Source organism: Salmo salar, chromosome ssa20, assembly GCF_905237065.1.
Source record: "Salmo salar chromosome ssa20, Ssal_v3.1, whole genome shotgun sequence".
NCBI classification, from domain to species: Eukaryota; Metazoa; Chordata; class Actinopteri; order Salmoniformes; family Salmonidae; genus Salmo; species Salmo salar.
The window spans coordinates 15,628,731-15,643,001 of record NC_059461.1 but is presented as its reverse complement, the minus strand read 5'-3'; the positions used below and the strand labels follow the sequence as shown (position 1 = coordinate 15,643,001).

Genomic DNA, 14,271 nt, shown 5'->3' with positions numbered 1-14,271 from the left:
CAGACTAACCAAAATATTTGTAATTTCTCAGTGGGCATGCGCACTGCTAGTTTTCCGCCTAGCTGGTTCTGTCAGACAGTAGCCTACTTCCTTATTGGAAGTGAGACAGTAAGCAACTTTTTCAGAAAATATACGGCGTAGCGACTCTTTAAAGTCTGAAAATGTCCAAACCGCCTCCCAAGCCAGCCAAACCAGGTAAGTATTCGATTAACTGCGTGATAATTAGCTAGATAATGTTAAGCTAACTAACGTTAGCTACTTGAAACTTCCTCTTCCATCCCGGCATCAAGCAAGTGTAACACCTAGCGAGCGAACTAGCCAGCCAAATGTTTGACCAGTAATCTCCTTGAATAATTGAACATTTCAGTGAGATTTCAGTTGTCTCTGTCCTTTTGTCGCCGTGGTCCTTATTGTCTAACTTTACGAACTAGCCAGCCAAATGTTTGACCAGTAATCTCCTTGAATAATTGAACATTTCAGTCAGATTTCAGTTGTCTCTGTGCTTTTCTCACTGTCGTCCTTATTGTCTAACTTTACGAACTAGCTAGATACAAAATTATCTAGCTAGCTAGATGTAGATCCCAAGGCTATGTCATCATGGCTAACGTGACTTCCCCATTTCACAGTAATGTAAGTTAACTAGATGGCTAGCCACACACAAAAATACAGTTGCTTGCAATGTGTGCAGTCCCATCCCAAAGACTTCCAGAAAGTTGTGTGGAGCTGCATAAGCCAATATTAGACCTTTTATATTGTTAGTTACATATTGCGCTTGTGGTTCAGTACTGGAAACCTGCCCCAGTGTCTGTGCGAAATGCCGCAACTGGTTGAACGCGGCACGTGTATAACTACAACCAGTTAGCAAGTCGGAAATGTCAGAGATTCCTAGTTCCGACTAGTACGTGAACGCGGCATTAGAGATGTCGACGATGTGCATTGACGTGTCTTTTATCTAACGTCCAAGGCCCGATATCCCCCAAAATATATTTAGGCTAAGTTAATTGTTTGAACTAAGAACCTGTGTAGGCGCAATCTCCGAGCTGTTTCCAAAAACCATCGTTATTAAAGTTGCACTTAAACGCTCGTAATCTAATGTCTGCCTCAGACCAGTCGTAGAACATCAAAGCTCGTCTTTAGAATTTTTTTTTGCCCTCCCGCGTCACTTTATACACTGAAGATCTACGCTAAACATAGAATCACGTGCTTTAACTCTCTCTGTGACCGCCGATAACTTCAGAACAAAGTTGACTACAAATTCAAAACTGCCAATGGGCTAGTTCGATTATGCTGAGTCGCGGGGCACCGGTCTATGGCCAGTGACGTGAACCGGCAAAAGCGGGGAATGAGGAGCGCGTGTCTCAAATCAAATACAATTGTATTTGTCACATGCGCTGAATACAACAGGTGTAGACCTTACCGTGAAATACTTACTTACAAGCCCTTAAGCAACAATGCAGTTAAGAAAATATTAACTTTTTTTACTTTGGTTTATTTAGTGACATAACAATAACGAGGCTATATACAGTTGGTACCGATACCAAGTCAATGTGCAGGGGTACAGGTTAGTCGAGGTAATTAAGGTAATATGTACATGTAGGTAAGGGTATGTACATGTAGGTAAAGTGACTATGCATAGATAAAACAGTGTGTACATTTTTTACTGAAAAGAAGCAAATAGTCCAGTTAGCCATTTGATTAATTGTTCAGCACTCTTATGGCTTGGGTGTAGAAGCTTTTAAGTAGCCTTTTTGACCTCGACGTGGTCGCTCCAGTACCACTCGCCGTGCAGTGCAGAGAGAACAGTCTGACTTGGGTGACTGGAGTCTTTGAAAAAATGTTGGGCCTTCCTCTGACACTGCCTAGTATGGAGGTCCTGGATGGTAGGAAGCTTACGCACTACCCTCTGTAGCGCCTTAGTCGGACGCACCACCCTCTGTAGCGCCTTACAGTCGGATGCCGAGCAGTTGCCATACCAGGCGGTAAAGCAACCGGTCAGGATGCTCTTGATGGTGCAGCTATAGAACTTTTTGGTGGATCTGGGGACCCATGCCACATCTTTTCAGACTCCTGAGGACGTTGTCATGCTGTCTTTACAACTGTCTTGGTGTGTTTGGACCATGATAATCTGTTGGCGATGTGTACACCAAGGAACTTGAAGCTCTCGACCCGCTCCACTACAGCCCCATTGATGTGAATGGGGGTGTGTTCAGCCTCCTTTAACTGTAGTCCACGATCAGCTCCTTTGTCTTGCTCACGTTGAGGGAGAGAGTGTTGTCCTGGCACCACACTGCCAGGTCTCTGACCTCCTCCCTATAGGCTGTTTCTTTGTTGTCGGTGATCAGGCCTACCGCCATTGTGTCGTCAGCAAATGTAATGATGGTGTTGGAGTCGTGCGTGGCCACGCAGTCGTGGGTGAACCAGGACTACGGGATGTGACTTATGGGAGAGAAATTAATATTCAATTCTCTGGCAACAGCTCTGGTGGACATTCCTGCAGTAGGCAGGCCAATTACATGCTCCCTGAACTTGAGACATCTCTGGCATTCTGTTGTGACATCTGCACATTTTTGTTTTTTTAGGGCCTTTTGTCCCCGTGCAAAGGTGCACCTGTGTAATGATCATGATGTTAATCAGCTTCTTGATATGCCACACCTGTCAGGTGGATGGATTATCTTGGCAAATGATTAATGCTTACTAACAGTGTTGTAAACAAATTTGTGCACAAAAATTGAGAAATAAGCTTTGTGCATATGGAACGTTTCTGGGATCTTATTTCAGCTCATGAAACATGGGACCAACATGTTGCATTTTATATTTTTGTTCAGTATAGTTTTCATTGGGAAGGTAGATTAAGCGTTTTTATCAAAAGCAATCACTTTTGCATGTGAAAACACACTAAGATAAGATATATCCCCATGGGGAAATTTTGGTTGTGGCTCTGTGCACACATAACACACAAAGGACATAATATACAGGTAGAATAAGTGCAATTCGTCATCAATGGTTAACCTGTACACAACACTCTGTCATCCAAAATGTTAGCTGTAGGCCAGCCTGCTGGTCCTACTCTGTAGTTGTAGTGGCCTTCCCTGTGGCTCAGTTGGTAGAGCATGGTGTGTGCAACGCCAGGGTTGTGGGTTCGATTCCGGGGGGCCAGTACAAAAAATAAAAAATAAATACATGAAATGTATGCATTCACTACTGTAAGTCGCTCTGGATAAGAGTGTCTGCTAAATGACTAAATTGTAATTGTAGTTTTAAACATTCAGGAGCCTTATTGCCGCTGGGACAAAGGATCGTTTGGCCCTATTTCTTTTGTGCCCTGGTACCATGTACACTAGGCTAAGGACCCTGGAATTAAACACTTCCCTCTGCAACTGAATCCTGGACTTCCTGACGGGCCGCCCCCAGGTAGTGGGGGTAGGTAACAACACATCCGCCTTGCTCACCTTCATCACGGGGGCACCTTAGGGATGCGTGCTTGGTTCCCTCCTGTACTCCTTGTTCACCCAAGACTGTGGCCGAGCACGACTACAATACCATTACTAAGTTTGCAGACGACGGGCGGTGGTAGGCCTGATCACCGACGATGATGAGACAGCCTACAGGGAGTAGGTCAGAGACCTGACAGTGTAGTGTCAGGACAACAACCTCTCCCTCAACGTCAGCAAGACAAAGACCCTGATTGTGGACTACAGGAAACTGAGGGCTGAGCACGCCCCATCCACATCGACAGGGAGCAGGTCGAGAGCTTCACTTTCCTCTCTCTCCACATCACTAAGGAATTATCATGGTCCACTCTAGAGGTCGACCGATTAATCGGCGTGGCCGGTTAATTAAGGCCGATTTCAAGTTTTCATAATCAGTAATCAGCCTTTTTGGACGCCGATTACATTGTAATCTACGAGGAGACTGCGTGGCAGGCTGACCACTTGTTACACGAGTGCAGCATCAAAAGGACCTTGTGGCTGCAAGGAGCCAAGGTAAGTTGATAGCTAGCATGAAACTTCTTATAAAAAAGAATCAATCTTCACATATCACTAGTTAACGACACATGGTTGATGGTTAACTAGCTTGTCCTGCATTGCATATAATCAATGCAGTGCCTGTTAATTTAACATTGAATCACAGCCTACTTCAACTTCGCCAAACGGGTGATGATTTAACAAGCGTATTCGCAAAAAAAGCACAATCGGTGCACAAATGTACTTAAACATCAATGCCTTTCTTAAAATCAATACACAGAAGTATATTTTTTTAAACCTGCATATTTAGTTAAAAGAAGTTCATGTTAGAAGGCAATATTAACTAGGGAAATTGTCAGTTCTCTTGCATTCAGTGCAAGCTGAGTCAGTGTATATGCAGCAGTTTGGGCCGCCTGTTCGTTGCGAAATGTGTGAAGACCATTTCTTCCTAACAAAGACCGTAATTCATTTGCCAGACTTTTACATAATTATGACATAACATTGAAGGTTGTGCAATGTAACAGCAATATTTAGACTTACGGTTACCACCCGTTCGATAAAATATGGAACGGTTCCGTATTTCACTGAAAGAATAAACGTTTTGTTTTTGCTTTTCCGGATTTGACCATATTAATGACCTAAGGCTCGTATTTCTGTGTTTTTATTATAACTAATCCCTACCTACAGTATATGTCCATATCTACCTCAATTACGTCGTACCTCAGCACATCGACTTGGTACTGGTACCCCGTGTGTATATAGCAAAGTTATCGTTACTCATTGTGTATTTATTCCTTATTTGTATATTTCTTTTTTTCCCCTCTTTCTGCATTGTTGGGAAGGGCCTGTAAGTAAGCGTTTCACTGTACACATGTTTATGGAGCATATGACACATACAATTTCATTTGAATCCTACTCATTGCTCCTTGTGCTTAATTACGTCACTTTTGTTTTGAGTCGACTTTGCCGTGGGCATAGAACGGGGCACCCGGCTCACGCCCGTGGGGCAGCCCGGTTCCAAAACAAATGCAATAATCTTTCATCCAGTGCAAAACACGCCTACACGGGCGCCCGGGCGAGATTAATCGAATCCCCTCAATGCGGAGAAGAAACTAACATCCGTGGGCGTGGCATAGCGTTTGGCCAGAGTAAGGAGTTTGGTTAACCAGGCAAATGAAAACCTTTATTCAAATATAAACAGTAGGCTGTAGGCCTATTTCAATCATATTGAAATACATTTGTTCAATCAATTGAGTTCTATTTTTGCTACCGTCTGTAATTTGGCTCAATATATTTCATGACGTGTAGCCTATTGTGCGCAATGATTTGTCAAATCTACGATTTAGTGCATTTTTATCTAAGCATTAGAATAAGCCGCCTCAATATTTGCAGCTATAGGTGGTAATCTCTCTCTAGGAGCTGATCCGTCGTCAGTATTGTGAAAGGCAACATTTTCATGGAGAAGCTGATCCGAGAGCAGCGCTCCCTTTCATTCGATCCTATCGGTATTGACACATGCTCCAACACACTCTGAGCGACCGTTCTCTCTGCGTTGTGTTTTGAGAAACGCATGCTTCGGTCATTGGAGGAAAGATGCATACTTAAAACACATTGCTAACGTGAAACCGGGCCCCGGACGCTCAAATTCAAACTCCCATTACACAGCTCTGCAAAAGCGTTATGTCAAAATATACAATGGGTTCTGACCAGAAGCGGCGCCTCCTATTGACAGTGCTTCGCTCCAAATCTTCGCTTTGCATAAAGGTAGAGCCGGAGGTCAACTTTCTACCGCTCCGCTAGCAGGGTTCTCGCCGCTCATTTCTCTGCGTGCCCTCGTTGAAAATGAATGGGGGTGGAACTTCTCATGAATTCGTTGTTAGTGAAAACCCTACCTTCCTCACCAAATATGGAGTTTCGCTGAGCAATTATCTTCATTTACGGCCGGTATGTCAAAATAAAAATGTACAAGCAACTGAAAAAAAATGCCTCTTCGGAACATCCAATGTATTGAGCTGTTGTAGACTTCCGACCTGATGTGCCGAATAAGCATTTTTATCGGTTGCCTCAACACTTTTATATTTACTTTTTTTTTTTGGAAGTACATACCAGCCGTAACGGGAATAGTTGAAGATAGTTGCTCAGCAACACTCCATATTCGGCGCGCAACGAAAGTATTTTAACATTTCTAACGTTTGCTGAGCTGTCTAATGGGAGTTTGAATCAGAGCTTCCTGGGTGTTAGAGAGGAGACACGTCATACTCATCGTCGACATGTCTATTTTACAGATACTGGGGCACTGGAAACGTCCTGGTGGTAACATGCACAAAGCAGTTGGCCCCTTGACATTGTATAAACTCACTCACCAATGTTTTGCTTTTTTGTTTTTCTATTTTTTGTTTTAGCCTTTTTTTTTAATTCGAGATTGTTACTAACATGAAGACTGTCATTCTGATTTAGGCCTACCTTTGGGTTTTTCCTGAACCAGGAATGAACCATTCCTGAAATACAGAGCTCCACAAGCCTGTGCCTGCCCAAAGCTGCTTAGCCAGCCCCCCCCCCACACACACACACACACAGGCATTTCATTATCCAGGTGCTTGCCCTACACAGTACTAAAGTTATTTAGAAACATATTTAAAATAAGTAATAATAATTCAAAGAGTTGTAGCCTTTTAGCAAGCCAGCTATGTCCTGGGTTCTGTCTGTTGTGAATTACTGCTGCATAGCAAGCTCAGACCGTGAGGCGGAGAGTATTGTGGGCGGGCTAGTCGGCACAGGCCCCAGAGTTTTCACAGGGGCAGGATGGGGCCTGTAGAACCACTCTGGGAACAGAGCTGAATAAAGTAGGGTTTGTCTATGAACTCAACTGTAGCTTCTCACTGGAAAAATGTGTGGCTCAGTCAGGGTGTATACAGAGAGAAAATCTCTGACACATTTCCATATAAGATTTACCCCAGTGTTTTGCCCAAAAGGCTCAGACTTTTCTGTTTCCGTCTACGTGGGTCGGCACCCGTGTCTTCCTGGGCCTTGGTTCCGGCGGACCTGCTCTCAGTTGGGGCCAAAGCCAGGCAACTGGTACTTTTCAGCTTTCATTTACATAATGACTAACTGAAAACTATAACGCCTTCTCACAAAGTAACTCTTTTAATTATGCAGAGGTAGTTGATTCTGCTCTTCACAAGTCCTCACTGTTAGCCCTAGCTATGGAAACACAATTTCCCTAGTTTAACATAAGGGTTTATACACTAGTGTAAAACAGGTGTTAGTCAGAAAGCAGCATAAAGTCTTGCATACTCCAGTGTTTTCAGGTCGCTAATTGATTCCCATTTCGATCAGTTTCTGCATAAACAGTGTTTCTTTAAGCCTGAGTCATGTTCATTTGACGTTTATTTTTGGACAAGAAGGCCTGCAGGTAGCCCCTTCACTCGGTTTTGTGCCTAATGAACACAACCCTGGTTTCTCTGTGCCTATGAACTAGTTTAGCTTTCTCTCAACACCAATCTGGTAACATTCCACCCCTGGGATTGAGACAAGCTTCAGAGGCCCTTAGGCCCGTAGCCTTGGAGTGTGTGGACAAGGACCCAATGTCTGTTCACTGTGAATGGATCTGATAGAACAAAATCTGAAAAGTCGAAAAATGTGTGTTTTAGCATGACTGGATCTTTTTGTGCTGTATACTGTCAACTATGGTGTGTGTGTGTGTGTGAGAGACCCGCTGCACAGTTGTATATGTTCAAACTCATGTTCCTTTCCCTCTCTGTTCTCTTATAGGCCAGGTCAAGGTGTTCCGAGCCATGTTCACCTTTGACCCCCGAACGGTTAGTGTTTCTTTTCCTAATGGTTGGTCTAGTCCCTTCACTCCACCTCACACCAATCCAAATTAAAGATGGTAGTATTTTTTTAATTTTTTTTCAGCCAGATGAGCTCTACTTTGAAGAGGGAGACATCTTGTATATCTCTGATACGGTAAATTACCATGTCCGCCTGTCCACTTTTCTCCCTTTCACTCATTTATTCTGTCTTTGTGGCACTTTTTTTAGATTGTCCTCAATCTCTTACACTCCTTTTTCCCTACTTCTCTTGTCTTTCCTGTATCCCATACTCTTTTTCTCTTTCTCTCTGTCTTTTCTCTCACCTCTGAGATACTGGATGCAAGCATTCTGTATTGCCATTGGCTCTCACTGCCTGTCTGACATCCGTAGAGTGACAGCAATTGGTGGAAGGGAACCTGCAGGGGAAGAACTGGCCTCATTCCAAGCAATTATGGTGAGTAAACAAACCATTCACTGTATGTCATATGGCAAGTGTCATGGTAAGGTTGAAGTTGTATCACAAGAGGTGCCCATCCTTGTCAGTAAATGCATTATTCCATTAACTTGTCTTTAGATTGAGAAAACAGGTTCTCAGTGTTTGATTATTCTAGGCGCCCCTTAATAGATTCGTGCACTAACTGTGGTTTTCAAAGGAGCATGTTGCTTTGTTGAAATCACACTTTGCTCTCTGACTTACTCAACCCACAGTGGCCGAGCAGGCAGAGTCCATTGACAACCCAATGCACGAGGCAGCTAAACGAGGTGAGGCACCAAAAGAGGCCCGCTGCGTCACTCACTCTTCCCAATTAGCAAATATTGTGCACCGCCAATAATCTAAACCTAGTATATAGTTCAATAACAAACTCTACGTTTTGATTGTTTGTTTGCTATACACCTTCTATAACCTGTATGAATTTGAATGGTGTGAGGCTTGCTTCATTTGCATACCAATGTTTATTTGTGTGTGTTTACATTCTTGCGTCTGTGGGACGCAGGGAATCTGAGTTGGCTATGTGAGTGTCTGGAGAACAAAGTGGGAATTAATGGACTGGACAAAGCTGGGAATACTGCCCTCTACTGGGGATGCCACGGAGGACACAAAGGTAACAGATCTGTCACAGACGCACGCGCCAACACACACACACTCAGCTTTTTTTCTTTCTTGAATGACAGAGCAAATGCATGTCAGCCTGCTAACACACACACACTGTTGTGAGATGTGTGACAGTTTTATGTTGTGTTGTCATTTTTGTGACAGATGTGGTGGAGATGTTGTTGGGGCAGTCTAGCGTTGAGTTGAACCAGCAGGTGAGAAGAACAGTTTACACATTTGGAAAATGCGGTTTCAGGCAAATTCTTATGATTGATAAAAAAATAAAATGTACAGCTTGATTGGGCTGTATGCCATTGATGCATACAGTATTAAAATCTAAAGACTCTATTTAGACTCAAGTCCAGGACTAGATTAACTTTTTTTTTTTTTAAGTATTTCAAAGGGCATTCTTTATTGAGCATGCATTTTAGTCCAGTGCTTGGCTTAATCTGTGTCTGGGAAACTGGCCCTATATGGTGAGAATTATGCTAAAATGTGATGGATAAGGTCTTTGACATATTTTCTGTTCTGTTCCGCTGCAGAATAAACTGGGAGACACTGCTCTGCATGCTGCCGCCTGGAAGGGATACTCAGACATAGTGGAGATGTTACTGAATAAGAGTAAGTCCATCTACTTTTTGTTTCAAGTTCCATCTTTTTTTAGTTTGTTGCTCTCTTTTCCTGTTTAGTTTCCCATCTCTGTGTGTGTTTAGGGCTCAGTTCACATCGAAGTCAGTCGATTCAGAAAGTGATATGAATTTGAAATCTAAAATTAGACACAACTTCTCCTGTTTTAACTGATTAAAAATGTATTCAAAATAAGCCTTTTATTTATTTTTGACTTCTTGAATTGACTGACTTCCATTTAGAATTGACCATAACCCTGGTATGAGCATGTCTGGTTGTTTGTATGTTAATCATTTTCTGTATTTGTGTTTCAGATGCCAGGACGGATATTAAAAACAATGAGAAGAAGCTGGCTCTGGAGATGGCCACAAATGCCCAGTGTGCCTCTCTCATCAAGAGGAAACAAGGAGGCAGTGAGTCATTTAGGCCAGAAGGTGGAAGCCTTACGCTATTTCGGTTTCCCGGAAACTGATGAAAGCCCTAGTCCCGGGACTCAAAAGTACTTTCAGTGGGGAATCTCTATTGCACATGTTTCTTGGCCCATGACCATGCTTAATCTGTATCTGTGAAACAGGCCCTTATTGTCACACAGTCAATCAGGTTGATTTCTCATTTAGACACATTTATTTATATGTTTTGGTGCTTATTTTTCACCATGTTCATTTATGTGCATTTCAAAAACACTACTAAGAATGCAAGATGACTAAACGAACCCCCAACAAAGAACTGTCCAGTCCATACTGGAACATAGTTGTACTTTTGCAATCATGAGTCCCTTAATAGAGGAAATGTTTTTTTAATTCCATGAAATGTAATTGAATCTCCTACCACTGTTACTGGCCTAAGCTCTTCCTTCCGATTTGTTCTATTACAGATATCACACGTACACACAGCAACGCCGATGAATACCTTGACGACGAAGACTCTGACTGATTCCCCCCCCTTTCGGAGTGGGCTATCTCAGGCCTGTCTCTCATGGGATGGGGGGAGTTTGCAGTGTGTGGGACATTATTAGCTGGGTGGGGAGGGAGAAGGGGTTCGGATACATTCCAATTTTTTAAAAATATTTTCTGAATATTTGTTCAACATTCTGAAAAATAATTGTAATAAATGTAATACAAGACATATAATTAACAATGTGAATGGAACATGGAATGTATAGAACCTTAGGGCCGTGGAGAGGTCTTTATTATTAGATTCTGGTAGATGATTGGCTGTTCTAAGGGAACCAATAGCATGGGTTCCACTGTCGTGCTATCGGCGGGTGAGTCGGTGATTGCTGACACCACAGAGATTGACATGCGATTATTTCCTACAAGTATCTCCTGGACCAATCATCTCTCCCATTGAAGGTGGTCTGAACCTGCGTTGTAGGAAGTGACCATGTTGAGTCAGTTTTATTTTTCTCTGGCACTAGTAAGCACTGGCTGGCATAGAGATGGCATGATACTGGAAATCATACTTCATCCTGCCTTAACTTAACCTCATTCTAAAAGCAACTTCATAGTCATTGTAATGCATACATATGTCTGTCAAAGCATTTTCTGCATTGTCAAATGTGAACTTTCAAATAACCACGGGCTGGGTTTTACTGTCGCCAATCATGTCATCTCTCATGGAATACTGTAATATTAGGTGTGCTGTGCAAAACATTTTCTTCCCCAATATTAATGTCTTCACTTCACTGGTGATTAGTAAATTGCCACTGCATTTTCCTTCTATCCGTACTGTAGAAAGAAAATGACAGTGCATTTTCTTCATGTACTGTATGTTGTTCACACTGACCACTGCTCCACTGTTAAAAGATATGTCACTAAAAGTGCCTTATGTGAAGCTGTAAAGATATAATTTGTCTACAGGTGTGTATGTGAATAAGTCACCTGATCTGATGTCTTTCATAAAGATGTGTTCATTGTTGTTCTTTTCTATCTGCTTTGTCTTTCCTGTCAGCTATGCAATAAAATAATTTTATCTAATGATTTGACCTACCTATGAAAGATGGATGATTATTATATTTATTTTAGAGAAATAAAAAGGTGACGTTTGATTCTTTTTTTGGGGGGGGGGGTAACCGAATGCACATTTCAATTACCATGTCCCAGATCCTATGGTCATTGTTATACTAAACATGGTTACAGGCTAAAAGTCAATCACACTAGTGAAACATGAAGCTGAAGCTCTTACGTGCCCACAGAGGGAAAATTAGAAGTGTCACAAAAACATGAGATCTGATTCCGATTTATTATACGTCATTTACTAATTGCAGACTATTTAAAGCTAGAATCTGCAGTTGAAAGCATAAAGCATTTACCCCACCTCTTTTGGTAAAAAGCTGAGGGATGGGCCTGGAGAAATGTAACCACTCTCAAATTCATAGAGCTATGGATGCAAAGACTGACCATCCATGATATCACAATTATAGTTTAAACTACAGTTTGAGGCCAAACATGTGTGCAACTATTATTGTTTTTTTGTTTGCAAATGCAACTGGGGCCATGTAAATAGTCTGATTGTTAGGCTACTCATTTTGAATCCATCGGTGGCACCTTGTGTGGCCATAAAAGTATGTGTGCAACTGGGCAAAGTAAAACAATTTGTTTGCAAATGTCAAATCCAATTTTATTGGTCACATACACATGGTTAGCTAATGCGAGTAGCGAAATGCTTGTGCTTCTAGTCCCGACCAGTGTAGTAATATCTAACAATTTCACAACTACCTTATACACACAAGCGTAAAGGAATGAATAAGAATATGTACATAAAAATATATATGGATGAGCGATGGCCGTGCGGCATAGGCAAGATGCAGTAGATGGTATAGAGTACAGTATATACATATGAGATTAGGTATATAGGGTATGTAAACATTATATAAAGTGGCATTGTTTAAAGTGACTAGTGATACATTTATTACATCCAATTTTTAATTACCCAAGTGGCTAGAGATTTGAGTCAGTATGTTGGCAGCAGCCACTCAATGTTAGTGATGGCTGTTTAACAGTCTGATGGCCTTGAGATAGAAGCTGTTTTTCAGTCTCGGTCCCATCTTTGCTGCACCTGTACTGACCTCGCCTTCTGGATGATAGCGGGGTGAACAGAAAGTGGCTCGGGTGGTTGTTGTCCTTGATGATCGTTTTGGCCTTCCTGTGTCATCGGGTGCTGTAGGTGTCCTGGAGGGCAGGTAGTTTGCCCCCGGTGATGTGTTGTGCAGACCTCACTGCCCTCTGGAGAGCCTTACGGTTGTGGGCGGAGCAGTTGCCATACCAGGCGGTGATACAGCCCGACAGAATCCTCTCGATTGACGTTGAGTGTGAGGTTATTTTCCTGACACCACACTCCGAGGGCCCTCACCTCCTCCCTGTAGGCCGTCTCGTCGTTGTTGGTAATCAAGCCTACAGTTAGCCCTTGATCATGACTAATTTCCATTACATTACATGAGTCATTGGACAAAGGTGTCTTCTGTAAAGGGGAGTTTTGTGAAGATTCCCGACGCTCGGTCTGAACATTTAACATGCATCGCTTGTGGTACGGTTTTGGAAGCATAAGGACCTTATCTTTCATATGAGAGAGAGATAATTTTCTAAAAACAGGATTAGTGTTCCCACACGGCCATATCTCCATGTTACAGCACTTGTTTACGGAAGACAAGAAGCGACCACCTGTGCTAATTAGCTAGCTAGCATGCTCCAAACACCTGTGTGTAAGTGTAGCTCAGGAAGTCTAGTTTCGTCGGATGGAGGCACCCATAGCCGTATGGATCTGCGTAAAACTGCTACAGTTAAGTGTATATTTTTCAGTTGAAGGATTTCTGGCTGATGAAAGATAAAAACCATATGTTTCGAAAGCCGTATCGCAAGCAATGATTATTGATGTTTCTAAACAATAAAAGACTGTTGGTATTGTAGTTCAAATGAGGCAGTCGTGGGCAAAACCAACGGCTGAGAACTGTAGCGAGAAGGCAGAATGCCATGTAGAGTTTGAGAGCTACCCCACAGTTAGAGGTTTATAGTATTGTAATTTAGATATTCAAGAATCAATGGGTATATATATATAATTCATTTATAAGTCAAAAAATAGATGTAGCAAGTGCGGATTCTAGCTTTATTTATATATACATGTTTTATTTTACTCATGATACACTTGCTAAAGTAGCAGACATCTTTGGATCTGGGGAGATCTTTCAAATAGATTTGGAAATGACTCAACTTGTCAAATGCTACAAGTCTCCTTAATGAACATCCTAGACGCATATAACTAGAGCATGGTGTTTTTCATAGGTAGGTTACACCGACAGAACTGGTTGTAATAATGTCCCTTTGCTGCTACCCTTATGTTGTGCCTTGGCATGTAACGTTAACTCTTTCCAACTATTAAATCAATACATTTGTGTGGTATTATTAAATTAAAATATTGAAAAGGGATTATGAGCTAATGAGAACTCTGTATTACATGCCACAAAATGTAGTTTAAAATAATTGATTGTGCTTGCTTCAACTGTCTGAAAGCTTGTCTGGTAGTGCAAGTTTCAAACGTTATGCCAATGTAGAATTCAAGCTGAACATTTACACTGAACAAAAATATAAAACCCAACATGTAAAGTGTTGGTTTCATGAGCTCAAATTAAAGATCCCAGATATTTTCCATACATACAAAAAGCTTATTTCTCTCAAATTGTGTGTACAAATTTGCTTACATTCCTGTTAGTGAGAGTTTCTCCTTTGCCAAGATAATACGTCCACCTGACAGGTGTGGCATATCAAGAAGCTGATTAAAC

The 14,271-nt window shown here is 42.0% G+C and overlaps 1 protein-coding gene and 1 long non-coding RNA gene across 2 annotated transcripts in view; one reads left to right on the top strand and one right to left on the bottom strand.

Moving 5' to 3' along the window:
* The window catches only part of LOC106580074 (nicotinamide riboside kinase 1), a 40,425-nt gene extending 34,300 nt beyond the window's left edge, over positions 1-6,125 (bottom strand). Inside the window, exon 1 of the long non-coding RNA XR_006760863.1 lies at positions 5,673-6,125. This is a non-coding gene — a long non-coding RNA (nicotinamide riboside kinase 1). The remainder of the gene's footprint in view (positions 1-5,672) is intronic.
* Positions 15-11,481, top strand: LOC106580073 (osteoclast-stimulating factor 1). Its single transcript, XM_014160689.2, has 10 exons — positions 15-195; positions 7,737-7,783; positions 7,881-7,931; positions 8,168-8,231; positions 8,486-8,539; positions 8,773-8,880; positions 9,036-9,085; positions 9,413-9,491; positions 9,812-9,910; positions 10,372-11,481. The coding sequence occupies exons 1-10, from the start codon at positions 162-164 to the stop codon at positions 10,428-10,430; spliced, it is 645 nt and encodes a 214-aa protein (XP_014016164.1). The 5' UTR covers positions 15-161; the 3' UTR covers positions 10,431-11,481.
* Positions 11,482-14,271: the final 2,790 nt, after the last annotated feature.